This window comes from Pyrus communis, chromosome 8, assembly GCF_041283825.1.
Source record: "Pyrus communis isolate YQ-2024b chromosome 8, ASM4128382v1, whole genome shotgun sequence".
Taxonomy (NCBI): domain Eukaryota; kingdom Viridiplantae; phylum Streptophyta; class Magnoliopsida; order Rosales; family Rosaceae; genus Pyrus; species Pyrus communis.
Window position 1 is genome coordinate 16126793 of NC_142572.1, and position 14877 is coordinate 16141669.

At 35.9% G+C, this 14877-nt stretch overlaps 2 protein-coding genes across 6 annotated transcripts; one reads left to right on the forward strand and one right to left on the reverse strand.

The window, feature by feature from the left end:
* The first annotated feature begins 5242 nt into the window (after window positions 1-5242).
* On the forward strand, window positions 5243-9705 carry LOC137717475 (NADP-dependent malic enzyme). The gene is made up of 19 exons (XM_068456859.2): window positions 5243-5657; window positions 5953-6073; window positions 6188-6262; window positions 6391-6542; window positions 6629-6734; window positions 6888-6953; window positions 7063-7158; window positions 7285-7356; window positions 7477-7560; window positions 7643-7741; window positions 7831-7878; window positions 7974-8027; window positions 8149-8247; window positions 8327-8416; window positions 8512-8589; window positions 8713-8787; window positions 8885-8975; window positions 9064-9192; window positions 9273-9705. The coding sequence occupies exons 1-19, from the start codon at window positions 5500-5502 to the stop codon at window positions 9359-9361; spliced, it is 1782 nt and encodes a 593-aa protein (XP_068312960.2). The 5' UTR covers window positions 5243-5499; the 3' UTR covers window positions 9362-9705.
* Window positions 9706-9824: 119 nt separating this feature from the next.
* Window positions 9825-14523, reverse strand: LOC137717474 (uncharacterized). Of its 5 annotated transcripts, XM_068456858.2 has the most exons (11): window positions 14400-14523; window positions 14184-14321; window positions 13820-13890; window positions 13648-13725; window positions 12962-13074; window positions 12810-12869; window positions 12600-12701; window positions 11936-12488; window positions 10990-11195; window positions 10690-10853; window positions 9825-10169 (listed from the first exon to the last, which is right to left on the reverse strand). In XM_068456858.2, exons 2-11 carry the CDS (start codon window positions 14309-14311, stop codon window positions 10034-10036), a joined length of 1611 nt encoding a protein of 536 aa, XP_068312959.2. In that variant the 5' UTR covers window positions 14312-14321; window positions 14400-14523; the 3' UTR covers window positions 9825-10033. The 5 variants fall into 5 exon arrangements, 4 of the variants coding, with proteins under 4 accessions (XP_068312959.2, XP_088554718.1, XP_088554719.1 ...); XM_088698592.1 differs by having other exon boundaries at window positions 11936-12701; window positions 14400-14519; XM_088698593.1 differs by having other exon boundaries at window positions 14184-14481.
* Window positions 14524-14877: the final 354 nt, after the last annotated feature.

A 14877-nucleotide genomic window follows, 5' to 3' on the forward strand; every position in this document is an offset into this window, starting at 1 on the left:
CAGGATATATGGGCTTCTGACAGGCCCAACTCAATCACCAGCCCAGAAAAGGGTGGTCGGACCCTTGTCCGTTTCATAGGTCTCGCGGGCTCCTTTTTATTTTTTTAACAAAGGATATTTTCTACACTATGGAGGTAGAGAGTGTGCTAAACCTCACAATATGCTTGAAATTCGTCTTTAAAAAGAATCAAACCTAAGATCTTTCACTTACAAGTGAAGAGGAATACTAACATACCATAATACTAAGTAACGACCTTTTTTTGTTTTTCATTTTTTATTTTCACTTTGTGTCTTCGAGCTAAGAATGGATGAAGAAAGGTGATGGGAGAAAGGGGATGATCAATGGGTAAAACCAATATTATTTTGAAATTGAAAACAAGATTTATTAGTTTATATCTAAATGTTTAAAAACATTTGAAAACAATATTATTCGACCAGAAATGTGGGCTGGGTTAGTGGTGTGCCCCACATGTGAGAGTGGAAAACGAAAGGTGAAGCCCAAATGCCCAGCCCTCACCTACGCACGCCCTTGCATGCGTATGCTTTGCAGCAGCCAGACCCAGTCCCCTGACTGTCTAAAGGTCTTAATGAACCTAACAACTCTTTTTTCTAATCCACGACCACAATTTAAATGGGCCGTTGGTTGATCCAACGGTCCATGTTCAATTTATTTTTTTTTATTTGTAAATTTATAGTATCCAACAATTGAGAGCGAATATGATCAAATCTAATAGTAAAAAAAAAAAAAAGATCTAAGGGCCAAATTTAAATCCAATGACTAAAATAATTAAAATATATATATTTAACTCAAAATTCACCCAAAAACTCTATAAATACTTATGTATTTGTTCAAACATTCACACAAAACTCAAATTTCTCCTACAATTTTTCCAATTTTTCTTTCTACCATCTTCCAAGGACCTCACCTTTAACCATGGTTTATTGATGATCTGATTTAGTGATTTTTCCATAGCGTTTCATGAGTTTCATGTGTCCATTTAGTGATTTTTCAATATTTATCGGAATTTAAATATTTTTAGGTTAAAATGTTCATAAAATTAAGTTAGGATAGTCTACATAATTTTTGTTTTTCAAATTTAATTTAAAAAAAATTAGCCTAAATTTATTCTTTAATAATCATGGGCTAAAATTTTAGGCCATAAGGGTTGGAGTAGAAAAACTGTTTCTACGTTAAAACCTAAATTTTCTAGGCTAAAAATTTTAGATTTTACTCCAAGGATTGGAGATGTTCTTAAAAGAGCAGGACTCTTACCATCAACTGTTCTACAATGTTGATACTTGGTCACAAGCTAATAGTGACTAGTGAAGCACATGTAACATAAAAATTACATATAATAATAACTCACACTTTTGTCAATAAATGACGGTTTTAGTCTTCAATCATACATGTAGTAATAAGTCGTGAATTGTCTTAATGAATGTGAATTTTTTTTCTTCATTCACTCTAGGTGAATATGATTATTTTTTTAATTTATTGTGTTTCGAATTTATTAAAATAAAAAAAAAATTAACTCTTATGTCGTTTGACTTGACCAAGACTTGGGGCTTATAGGAGGGGACGAATTCATAATAATTGAACTTGACATAGCTTAATTTGTAGGCAGTTTCGAATGTTAGGTAGCAACTCTTTTTAGGGGTCCAACAAAATCATCACGCATCCACATGCATCAACCATGATGAATGAAAGAACGGAAGCAAGTATGAACTAATTCAAGGACGTTGGCTACCATTCATATTCAGACAGGCAGGTGCCTCTGTTTGGTGTTAGGTGCGATGCCAAAATTAATTTAAAGTTGATTTTGTGGGAGTACGAGAAAGTTGGAGCATTGGTTTCTAAATTTTGGCTTGATTAAATTTTTTATTTATAAATTAAAAATTGATTCTGAACTTGTCACAATGATAAGTAATGATTAATTATGTTGGTAACACCGTTAGAGTTTTCAACTAATATAAATGGTTTGAAGGGATAAACAAATGATGAAACTTTTGATGGAGTTATCCAGAAGGATTACTACTTCACGTTGCAACAAATTCAATGACCAATACTTACTGACTTTTATTTTAAGGACTAAACCTTCAATTCGATTACAATTCAAAAACCAATGCTCCAATTTTCTGGAGTCACAAACCGAGATGTGCACATTCTTTCACGAGGTGCCGTCAAAAGATTAATACAAATGTACAAAGGTTTCAGATTGGGTAGTCTAGGCTCTTGAAGACTTCTCAACCCAAATGTGATTGTAGCGGTGCACAAATTTAGTTCTAAGAGTGGTAGTTTTTCTTTTGGTTGGAATTTACACCACAACTTGGAACAACTTCAAACCGTCGAGATTGGTGGCATAATTATTTTTTAGAAAAACTAATGAAAATGACTTGAAAACTTTAAGTTTTAACGATAAAGACAAAATAAAAGGTAAAGTAAATAGTATTAAGATTGACTTTTTAATATAAAAATGTGATTTTTCGTTCGTTAAAAGTCCTTTTTTTTTTTTTTTACCATGAAGTCATGAGTGGCCCAAAAATAGTAGGTCGTAGTCTTATCTATATGTTGGGAGTCGGTATATTTGAAAATGAAAGGATTTTCGACATGTTCATACGGATAGAAACATGCATGCATGCTTGCCGTGGATTTTGGATCAGGCCGTATCACCATCATTAATCACGCGGTGTATAATAAGCTTACGCATATTTTGATGTCCATGATTAGTTCAATTGAATAAATCACTAGATTCATTAAAAATAAATACTCAATTGTATATTTTGTCTAAATAAAGTAGAAGATGGATTAGTTATAAAGAAAACTTATTCCCACAAAAATAGTAGGATTAGAAGGATAAATTTTGTTTAATTTTGATTAATCTATTGTCTAATTTCAACATTTTCAAATATTCCAAATTAGCATATATTTCTTTGCTCAACATTTATCGAATCTAATGAGTTAACAATTTTCAGTGAATCATAAACACCAAACAATACCTTATGTTAAAATACTTGTTTTCTTACACACCACTAATCAAATGCTACACAATAAGTTGTTGAATGAGATTACTCATATGTGATTTGCAAGCTAACTCCTATTTAATGATATAACTGATTTGCGAATAATTGCATGAGTATGACATATAATCAAAACAACTAAACAAATTACTTAAGTAAATAATTAGCTACAAATAAAAATAAAATCTCCAAAAGTAGGAAAAGAAAACTTGTTTGACAGGTCTCGGTCAAATTCCCACAGATGAAAGTGCGGATCGTTCACCATTACGAGCTTTGATACAATCCACGAGAGAATTTTCAGTGTGTTAGGAATATGATCTGGTATATTAAGTATAAGGATACAATTGCTTGAAAATTTTTGAAAAAAAAAAATCAATTAATTATACTATAATACTTGGTGTACCAAATTATATTCTTCAGGTATACCAGACCGTGTTCCCGTATAATAAAATATTTCTCCAAAGGCACAACAGGTTGAGTGGATTTCAAACATATAATAGCTTCACCAGTCACCACCTCAGGAAGTCAGAAGCTATTGGCCAATGGTTATACTGTTATACATGCGGAACACATCCACCACCTGCACCAGAGACTTTTAGACGTAATCAGAAGACCGACACCACGACACCTGATGATATTGTTCTTTAACTCAAACTATATTGTGTACTTATTTTAGAGTTATTGTAAGAAAATTAAATTTGTAAATTAAAATTTGAAAACTAAAGGATATACAAGTTGATGATTGGTTTATTATTTAAGTATTGATAAACGTGCTCATTTATATTGGTGACACATCATTAAGTTTACAAATTTAGTCTTCAAATTTAGTCTCTCTAGCATTATCCCTTATTTTATGGCAATATTTCATAGAGTATACCAGAGAGACTAAATATATAGACTAGAAGTAATACATGACACTTCATGATGACGAGTGTTTTCAATACACATAAAAATTTCTTCGTATAAATACGAGAGATTCTTTTCTTATATACCCCCAAATAACGGCACAAAAGTATTTTCTCTTCCTTATAAAGAGGAATAAAGTAACTACTACCAAGACTTGGTCAATTTCGATAAGTATTTTGTTTTTCTTTTGTTGAATGATTCTAGATCTTGTTTGAAAATGAAAAATTTATGGAATGAAAAAGGTCAAAAAAAAAAAAGAAAAAAAAAGAAGAAGATATTACGCGGAGAATATAATGGCATATGGTGATCAAATGAAATCATGGAAGATAAAGCGATGAGCATTATGGTAGAGTGGTAGGGCAGGATGGGGAATGAAGAAAGTGACAATAATAGTCGCACGCGTGAGCAGTATTTTTTAGCAGTTGATGATGCATGTGAGTTGTAAATTTTATATGAGAAACATGTGCGTTTGTAGTTAGAAAACGTTCACACATTCAGACTCAACTGATCGTGGCAAATATCTTCTACATGTAACATATGAGTTTTTAAGAAACATCATCTCACATCTAATTAAGTGGTTAGGTCATATTTAAGGCCATGTGACAGCCAAATGATTGGTGGGATCTCGTTCGGTTCCAGCCAACATTGAAGATGCAGAATTGATAGTACGTGAAATGAAATGGAAAATATCAATCAAAATAATGCATTTTTGCTTTTGGAAGCACAGTCAAAATGAATAATGATGTATATTGGGAATTAATAATTGAATGAGTGCTTGTGACAAACGGGTTATGCGTAAAAGTGACTCATGTTCATTGAGATCGTGGAATTGTAGTTTACATCAACGAATGAAAGCCACCAACGAGCGCATAACGAAACCTTTAATTAGTAGTTGATCAAATTACATATCAAACAAACATGACGTAAAAAATCATTTTGTAGATAGTGATCAGGGCGTTTTGGGTTGATGATTTATTAAGTATTTTGTAGGTGTTGTGTTACTGTGTAGTATCTACTTGTGTAGTGTTTAATTAAGATGAATTGTATCATTATATAAGAAAAACAGTAGTAGTAAAGAACGTGTTACCAAAATAAATCATTACATCATTGTCTAAAGAGCATTGAGCAATGAATGAATTTTAGGCGTTGTTTCAAGTTGTACTCTTTGAGAAGGAGAAGGAGACATAATGTTCTGGTATGCACACCCTTTAAAAAATTATAAAAAATATGTTGTATTTTTTAATTTTTTAATTTTAATTTTTTTCATGTTTTAGTTGAATAATGTAGCACACGTGGGTAGTTCTGTTCTCTTTGAGAATGAAACCTACCTTGTTTTTAAAGCCCTCTTTAATCCCAAAAAGGAAGGAAAGTAAAACCAAATCCCACCTTTTATTCCCCTATAAAACGTGGGAGGTTTCTTGTTTTGCAAAACACAAAAAAGTTTGCAGCTTTTGCCTGTTTTGGTTTCTGGGTTGTTTTTGTTTTCTGGGTTTCATTGGAGGACTGCATTGTGATTTGCAGAGGAGAATAGTGGTGGGTTTTCGATTTGGAGATAGAAAAAAGGTCGGAGCTTTGATGGGGAGCGTAGTGGAGGAGATAAGCAACGGTGGTGGCCACTCAATGGTGGATGTGGAAAGTAAGGCTGGCTTTGGTGGAGGTCTTGTGGACGTGTACGGTGAGGATTGTGCCACCGAGGATCAGGTTCTCACACCATGGACTGCCTCTGTTGCCAGGTAACACACACACAGAGGTTCTTTTTCCTTTTTACGAATTTTTGTCTGCAACTGAGTTTATAACTCTTATTATTGTCCTTTTATGCAAGTTTTAAATTTATTTTAGGTTTCTTTAAATTTTCCTATTTTTCCCTTGAAAGTTGTGTTTGTTGATGCTCATCTGGCTTCTTTTCTCTTTTTATACCACACCTGCTGAAAACCATGTTTCTTGTTAATGAATCATCTCGCAGAAAGTTAAATATGCATAATTTGGTTTGTTTTTTAAAGCATCTTCTGCAATGTCAATGTGTTGCAGTGGTTACACATTGCTGCGTGATCCACACTACAACAAAGGTCTTGCCTTCACCGAGAAGGAGAGGGATGCACATTACTTGCGCGGCCTTCTGCCTCCAACCGTCCTAACCCAGGAGCTTCAGGTCGCAAAATGACCTTACCTCAAAGTTCATTTTCGTCCCTCCGTTTCATTTTCAGTGATTTATTTTGTTGTTTAAATTTCGGCTAAACTTTGTGCCATAATTTCGGTGACCCAGGAGAAGAAGGTGATGCAGAATCTTCGCCAATATGAAGTTCCGTTGCATAGGTACATTGCCATGATGGATCTTCAGGTAATTGTCTGCTTGAACAGGCTCTATATCAGTGCTTGAGATCATTGTCAATCACAATTGCTATCAAACAGGGTCGTCGTCACTAATTTTTGCTTCTTTTCTGGTGGCGTTCTTGTTTTATTGTGCAGGAGAGAAATGAAGGGCTGTTTTATAAGCTTTTGATTGACAATGTTGAGGAACTGCTTCCTGTTGTGTACACGCCAACAGTTGGCGAGGCTTGTCAAAAATATGGGAGCATTTTCAGGCATCCTCAGGGTCTTTACATCAGTTTGAAAGAGAAGTATGGCTATCTGATAACGTTTTTACTGAATCTCACATGTTTAGTTGAATATCTGTCAAACATATATTGATTGGCGAACTTTTCAGGGGAAAGATCCTTGAAGTACTAAAGAACTGGCCGGAGAGGGGTATTCAAGTTATTGTCGTGACTGATGGGGAGCGTATTTTGGGGCTAGGTGATCTTGGCTGCCAGGTATTTGTTGCAGATTCTACTCAGTTGTTATGTACATATACAGTATTGAACTGTTTCGTTTAAATCCAGTACATATTTCATTTGGAATTGTTGCCTTTGTCTTTGGTTGAATCGTTGTCACCTTAATTAACATCAATGTTCCGAAATTTTCAGGGCATGGGGATTCCTGTTGGAAAGCTTTCTTTGTATACTGCACTCGGAGGAGTTCCTCCTTCAGCGGTAAGCATTTCCACAACTGTTGTCCCCTTTGTTTGAGTTCAACAACACGAGCAACAGAAAATTTTGCCTGTACATTCAGAAATTTTAAAATCTGTGTTTTTGTTTACAGTGCTTGCCTATAACCATCGATGTTGGAACAAACAACGAGAAGTTGCTGAATGATGAGTTTTACATTGGGATTAAGCAAAGGAGAGCAACTGGACAGGTTAAATATTTTTTCACCTTGGTCTTGTGTTCTACTTTGTAAGTCCCCATCGTTTTAAGAAGTTTTAACTACGTGAAATATATGGTTTCTGTAAAATTGAGGTGGTCTTTTACCTTTGTGATTTAGGAATATGCGGAGCTTCTCGAAGAATTCATGACTGCAGTTAAGCAGAATTATGGGGAGAAAGTCCTAGTTCAGGTAGAAGTCTTTCCTATCCTTCATGTAATTATGTTTAAGAAACTCTTCTGTCCACATGGTTTCATCGTCCTCTGAATAACCAGATTATCGTTTGCTATTTCTTTCTTGTTCCTTCTTTAGTTTGAAGATTTTGCAAACCACAATGCATTTGAACTGCTGGCTAAATACAGCAAGACTCACCTTGTCTTCAATGATGACATTCAGGTAACATATTAGACTTTCGTTTCACAGTTAGCAATCTTGCTTCCCGGGATGTTTACAACTATTTTCTTTCAATTTGGTTCAGGGAACGGCATCTGTGGTCTTAGCAGGGCTCGTCGCTTCCTTGAAATTACTTGGCGGAACATTAGCTGACCATACTTTCTTATTTCTGGGTGCTGGAGAGGTGAGGCTCGAAAACTATTCAGACAGTCTGTATATTCATAAATGCACTGATTTTTGGATGTTTTTAACTTTGCTTCTTGGCTACTGAAGGCTGGAACCGGAATAGCAGAGCTTATAGCTCTCGAGATGTCAAAAAAGGTATAAACTTGCTTACCTCAAATCGCCTGTTCTCCCCATAAATGCTTTCTTCAGCTAAGCATTTGTGATTAACGATGTGTTTTTCATCTTGGCAGACCGGCGCTCCATTGAAAGAAGCTCGCAAGAAGATTTGGCTTGTGGATTCTAAGGTACTTAAAATCTGATCAAATTCTTCCCTTCGAACATATGCATTTGATCAGTTTATCTTCCTCTTTTCCTGTTTCTTTTACTTTGTTTTTCGATATAACTGAGGCATTACATTCTTTGCAGGGACTGATTGTTAAATCTCGCCTAGGATCACTTCAACACTTTAAGCAGCCTTGGGCTCATGATCATGAACCAATAAAGGAACTTGTAGACGCCGTGAAGGTGTGAAATTATACTTGAACATAACAATGTCTTTCAACAATTTCTCCTCCTGTTATCTTACACATCCCTAATTCATCAGGCAATCAAGCCAACAGTGCTGATAGGAACATCTGGTGTGGGAAAACAGTTCACGAAGGAGGTCGTTGAGACCATGGCCTCCTTGAATGAGGTTCGGTCTCTCTCTCTCTCTCTCTCTCTCTCTCTCTCTCTCACATATACGATGATCAAAGTAAGTGACATTGATCTGGTGTATGGCCACTGCAGAAACCACTTATCCTTGCTCTTTCCAACCCAACATCGCAAGCTGAGTGTACCGCTGAAGAAGCGTACACATGGACAAAGGTAATCAATCTGCTCTTTCTTTCTTCCCCTTCCTCTTTTCTCTAATTTTCGTTGGGGTTATAACGCGGCTAGATAAACTAGCAGAACCCTATTTAACAATCACATCGTTTTTCTCATACGAAGGGTCGAGCAATCTTTGGTAGTGGAAGTCCATTTGATCCTGTCAAATACGAGAACAAACTCCTAGTGCCTGGCCAGGTTTGTACCTTCCAACTCAAGCAACTCTTCTTGTTATGAATCACTCTCTTCATTTGAAGACACTAGGATCTTACTTTCGCCTAACCACATTATTCAGGCCAACAACGCGTACATATTCCCCGGTTTTGGCTTGGGATTGATCATGGCTGGTGCCATTCGTGTACACGATGACATGCTTTTGGCAGCCTGTAAGTACACGAACAATAAACCTTCAAATGAACACCGATTCTCTTTGTTATCTGCGAAAATCCTCTAAATCATTTGATTTTGCGACAGCTGAAGCTCTGGCTACGCAAGTTTCCGAGGAACACTACGCCAAAGGAATGATCTACCCGCCATTTACCAACATCAGAAAGATATCAGCCAACATTGCAGCTAAGGTCGCTGCTAAGGTCTATGAACTCGGTAAGTTTCTTTCTGCGTTCGTTACAAATACTGTGCTGTAACACATCTAACTAAAGTTCGTGTTTTCCATTTGGTTTCAGGTCTGGCTTCTAATCTGCCTCGACCAAAAGATCTCGTCAAGTATGCGGAGAGCTGCATGTACAGCCCGCGCTACAGAAGTTACCGTTGAATTCCGCCTGTTTCGTGGTCTGCAACTTCTACGATCCACCATTTTTTTTCCACTAATAATTTGAATTCATTTGGTTGTTTTGTTGGTAGGAGGGCACTTTTGTTCCTAGCTTTATTTCCACTAGAACTTGCCAAGTTTTTGTTATTTTTTCTTCCAATTTAGGAAGATTATATTTATTTTTCTGCCAAAAAATGGAGCAATAATTGATTGTAAACGCCTCTTACCATTTGATGACTTGACATAGGACTCGTTCGGAAGTGATTTTGAGATTGTCAGAATCACTTCTAATGAGCAGCATCACTGTTGTTTCCAATTCTAGATGCAACACGTTTTCGACACAGAAACTAATGGCAGACTCAGCTCAGAATGATTAAAATACTGATCCAACATATAATACTTGCAACTTGATGAAGTTTAACAAAAAATCGACAAAGTTTCTTAACCCGGAAAGAATTCTGAAAAATGATAAGAACTACACTTGCGATGTATGAATTGTCGAATATTGGCGAGTACAAGGTACATCGGTTATGTAGATTCAGAAGAATGGTATTAATTTGCAGATAGGAACATGTAGCTATACAAATCAAACTCGTTACATGGTAACAGTAAATTCAGGCAAGCAATTACACGTTTCAGATACATTAGACTTATTAGTGCAGGCCATTAGACTTACTAGTGCAGGTCATCAGAAACTTGGGAACTCCGAATTCCCCAAAAAAATTTCGGCTTCAAGTTCTTTTTTGTGGCTGTAAATAGCCAACCCATTTGGGTTTCGCAGCCGCCACAGTTTGTTACTGTCCACGCATACCTGCAAAAGTGATCAAACTGGCAACTTAACAACTTCGTAGTACTAAAATTCTAATCACATTTAAATCAGAGAAAATGATCAAGCTTTACGAAACCAACCTTGAAGTAACTTACAGTGACAAATTTCCAGAGATTTAGAAGGTGTGAATAATATAATCGAACAGTTGGCTTAAATTCACTAACATTGCAGCTAGATACCAATTTTATTCATACCTGATAAGTTCCAGTCATTCCATATAATTTATGATCATGATCTACGTTTATTTTTATTTGTTTAAGTATTACGAACTTCCAACAGTTTTGTGAGTTACATAACTTCGAATCCTTATGATTTTCATTTCACACAGACTAATAAAAGAAAAACTGTTACTCTATGCTTTGAAAAGCCATCAAAAGGGAAAAAGACCATGTTAAGGACGATCAGTGTGCTAAAAGGTTTACGAAAATGCATAAAAATTAGTGTTCTTTAAGATAGTAAATTGGTCAGAGAATCAGAAGAATATTAAGGTACAGGTCCATACCCAGGAAACCAGCTGTATTCCCTCACTGCTGGCCCTATAAGTGCCAAGCCATTTGCTTTGTAGAGAGTCATTATCTCATGAACGCAACCACTTGGGTTCACGTAAGCACCAAGAGGACCTTCACTTGACATCACCAGCATATTACTCCGCCTTGCAATGATAGTCTGTATTGTGTACCCAAAAACATGAGTGTACACACACAAACCCAAAAGTCAATAAAACATATAACGGGCAAAGGGTTTATACTTTTGAATGCATGCACAAGGGCACACATGCAGTGTTCTGAAGCAAGTACATTACCTGACATGTTTTACACCGGATAAGATCAAAACTCTGAAGCAACTCAATTTCTCTACGCAGCCTATATGAAATGCCGTCAATCTCCAAAAGCTCCTGCCTAGTACATTCCGAGACAGGAACTTTACTAGCGATAAAAAATGACAAAATGTCAGGCTTCTTCACAAGACGATCCATGCTTGGTGCCCCAACTATCTGTTTCCACATCTCTGCATTACAAGAAACTCACAAACTCTGTAAAGCTGAATCCTTAAACTCCATTTTTCATTTGATTAAAAGGATGTTGCAAAATGCTAAACATTTTTAGCACGTATACCATGATTAAAAATTTGTTGCATATTCTATGAATCAAATAACGTCACAATTAGATCGATTCTAAAAGCTTCCTCAAAGGATCAAAAGCAAATTATTTCCCCTGCTGCAAATTCAGATTATAGTGGACACTAAGCAACAAAAACAATGGCAAGATAATGAACACATAAGTAGTAAGCACCAACAATGTTTAGCTGTAACATTTAAAAAATATCATTACATAACTGTTTACAGTGCATAACGACTGCCATTATCACCAGACAATTCACTATAGATCATTACAAAAAGTAAGACACCCGAAATAAGAAATGCACACACAAACATGACATCACACAGCATATCTACCAATTACCCGATAAAACTAAATATTGAAATGTCAAGCATTAAGTATATTTTGCAATTTTCCTTTGTAATTCTTCCAAATTCAGACAATATTCCAAGGTTGTTTTACATCCATTATACAGTTAATCTGGAAACTGTAATGAAATGTTTTCAGTTAACATTAACATATAAAACTTAATATGCAAGTGCCTGACCCTTTTTCATTTTTAGTCCTACAAAGTGGTAATATCTTCTAATACATTAAGGATCACAACTTTTTGAACATCAAGTGTGAACCCAAAGTAAAGTCAAATACCTGCTGCTCTTTGAGCAAGACAATACGAGTCATACATGCGGTATACCCAATGGGGCCAGAATGCTCTTGGAACTCTACGAAACTGATTTAAGTCCGTATTTCTCCAACATTTATTTGGCTCTTCCTGTTTGCTGGATTGCATGTCTGACATGGAACTGCTTGCCAAATCAACATTACTAATCTCAGGGCACGAATGCAATGAAGCTGAAGAATCAGAGTCTTTTGATTGCAATTGTAACTGTGACTTCTCATCATCACTACTTGAAGTTGTTGATTCGTCCATTGTATCAGATCCAGAATAGGAACCAACTGCAGATTGGTGGATTTCTCTCTCAGTCAATGACAGTGCACTCTCAAAGCTTTCATCTGACTTTGCCTCTGAATCATTGTCCACATCCATAGATCCAACTGACTTTGTACGAGAATCATTTGAAGGCAGTTTAAGTGAGAATTTGTGGCCTCTTGGATTACTAAATGGTGCCAAATCTCCGAATGCTTCCCTTGGGACCCTCGATGGTATATCTTCCTGGATGATTTGAACTTCCCCACGTGGCTGAAAAATGAAAATTTCACCCCATAAGACATTACATAAATGAGCATGACCAAATAAAAATGAAACGGATAACAAACAATCAATCTCTCTTAAACATAAAATTTTTCTAACTGCTCCTTCTGCATCAATCCAACGGTGTCTTAGACGAAATCTCTGTTGGCCACGAGTTACCACATTCAGTGAGCCATCCTCTAATCGTCTATATTGCCGAATCTATAAAAGGAGAAACATAAAAAGTTGAATAATCTAGCAGTTATAAAAGAAATAGCATAGGTTGAATAACAATTTCTACTTATGAGCAGTAGAATAAACTAAATATACCTCTGCGGTTGTCCCAACTTTCGCAAGCCTTATTCTTCCATTATCTCTGAATACATGAATCTGAACAAAATTTCAGGGTTAAGAACAATGAAACAGCACGTAACAATCCAGGGGCAAAACAAGTCAAAAGTTGTCACAAGGAGTTCACCTACCACGCCAATGGTATAAGGAGCATCAACTTGGTTTAGTGCTCTCTCAATAGAAAGTACAAAACTGGGTTGAATGACTCTTAAGGGAAGGGTTGCTTCTGGGAACAGGACAACTCCTGCATATAGAATGTAGAAGAAACCAAGTTCTCTTTAAGTAACAAAAATAAAAGTATTTTATACAAACATACAAGAATATGAGTAAAATGATGACAAAAACAAGACCAACAGCAGACTTCACCTTGATTCTCTTCTATTTCTCGTCCATTCAACTTGCTCATTAGGGCAAAAACGTTTAGGACTAGCAGTTACTTGCTTCTATTGATTTTTTAAGCTAATTTTATTAAGCAACTAAAAAACTTAAGACACAATGATGTTACGGAAGGTGGCTCTCGTAGCATCTCTCCTGAAGAACTTCATTGACAGAGAGCATTCACATGACAGTCTTTCTTTTTTACAATAAGCTAGTGATCTGACTGTCTCTCAGTCTCAACCAACAATTCATTCCATGATACATTCAATTATTTTCTTGAACAACTTTTCTTTACTACCAAAATGGCTATACGACTTTGCACCGCATGGCTTACACCTATGGCTAATGCAGTTACGCTAAAATGCCAAACATAATTCAACAGCTACCAAAACGAGTAACTGAAGTTTGAAATTACTTAACAATCAAATGTAAAAAGAACCTTCAAGATAAAAAATAGGGAGCTTCAAGACGGCGCCCCCATCCAGAAAAGCCACCCTATGATGAGTGTCTTCAACCTCTGTTTCAATCAAAATTAACTAAACGTCAACACTTTGAACGGATAATTGTGGACAAATCAGTATAAAAACACAGGCAAAAGACCAAATGCCTACCACCGAGATACGTATGCAACGAAGCCACAGAGGTATCGAAAGCATAATCATCAGACGGGCCGCGACCATCACTGTCAAAATTTCCATAACAAATTCAACAAATTAGTGACATAATATAATAAAAACACAAAATTTCATCTCAATTTTACTGTTATTATAGAAAAAAGGAATAACAAATGATATGATCAAATAACAACACTGATAAACAAAACAAAAAAAACAAAACAAAACAAAAAAAAACATAAAATATCAAACTTGAGTTAGCTACTCGTCACAGAAGAATTCGAAGCTCTAGTTTCCAAATTAATCAAATGAAATGAAATTCTGAAGAGTTAACAAGGAGGAGAGGGGAAATGATGATTACGTGGCGTCGCGGTCGTCGCCGGAGGAGGAGTCGTCGTCGACCTCTTCGACCTGCAGTTCTTCGAGATCGAGTTGTCGGATCTCCTCCATCTGCCGCCTCTCTCGCGCCAGAATTCGATCGTCGTCCATTTCTATCGTACTGTGGGAATTGGATTTGGTACGTTAGGGTTTTTCGTCTGGAAGATTTGAGAAGTTTGAAGAGTTTTTAAGAGGTTACCCGCCACTTCAGGTGCGAATTCGTCTTTTTCTCCCGCTCTCTCTTCTGATTCCCCAGTTCAGCTGCTTCACTGACTTTTCACGCCGTCGATGCCGATGTGTCACCCTAATATTTTGGGAGAATCGGAAAACGGATTGATACACTATATATCATTATATAAATGATGGGATATGTGTCCTAAAAAGTTAATAACTTAAAAAATAAAATTTTCAACTACTTATATAAAAACACGTGATGTACCATTCGTGATCATAATGAAAAATTTCTCATACTTTAAGGGCTAAATTCTTTTTGTTATTATTCCTAAATCTCGATTTTGTTTGTGTAAGATTATAAATATTTTTCGATTTTCTTTAATTTACTTAGTTTTTTAATAGTTATTTTTTTCATAAAAAAACACTAAATTAATATGAAAAATCACGACTATACCTTTATGAGCTTGTTTTAATGTGCTTTTAAAATAACTGAAAGTATTTTT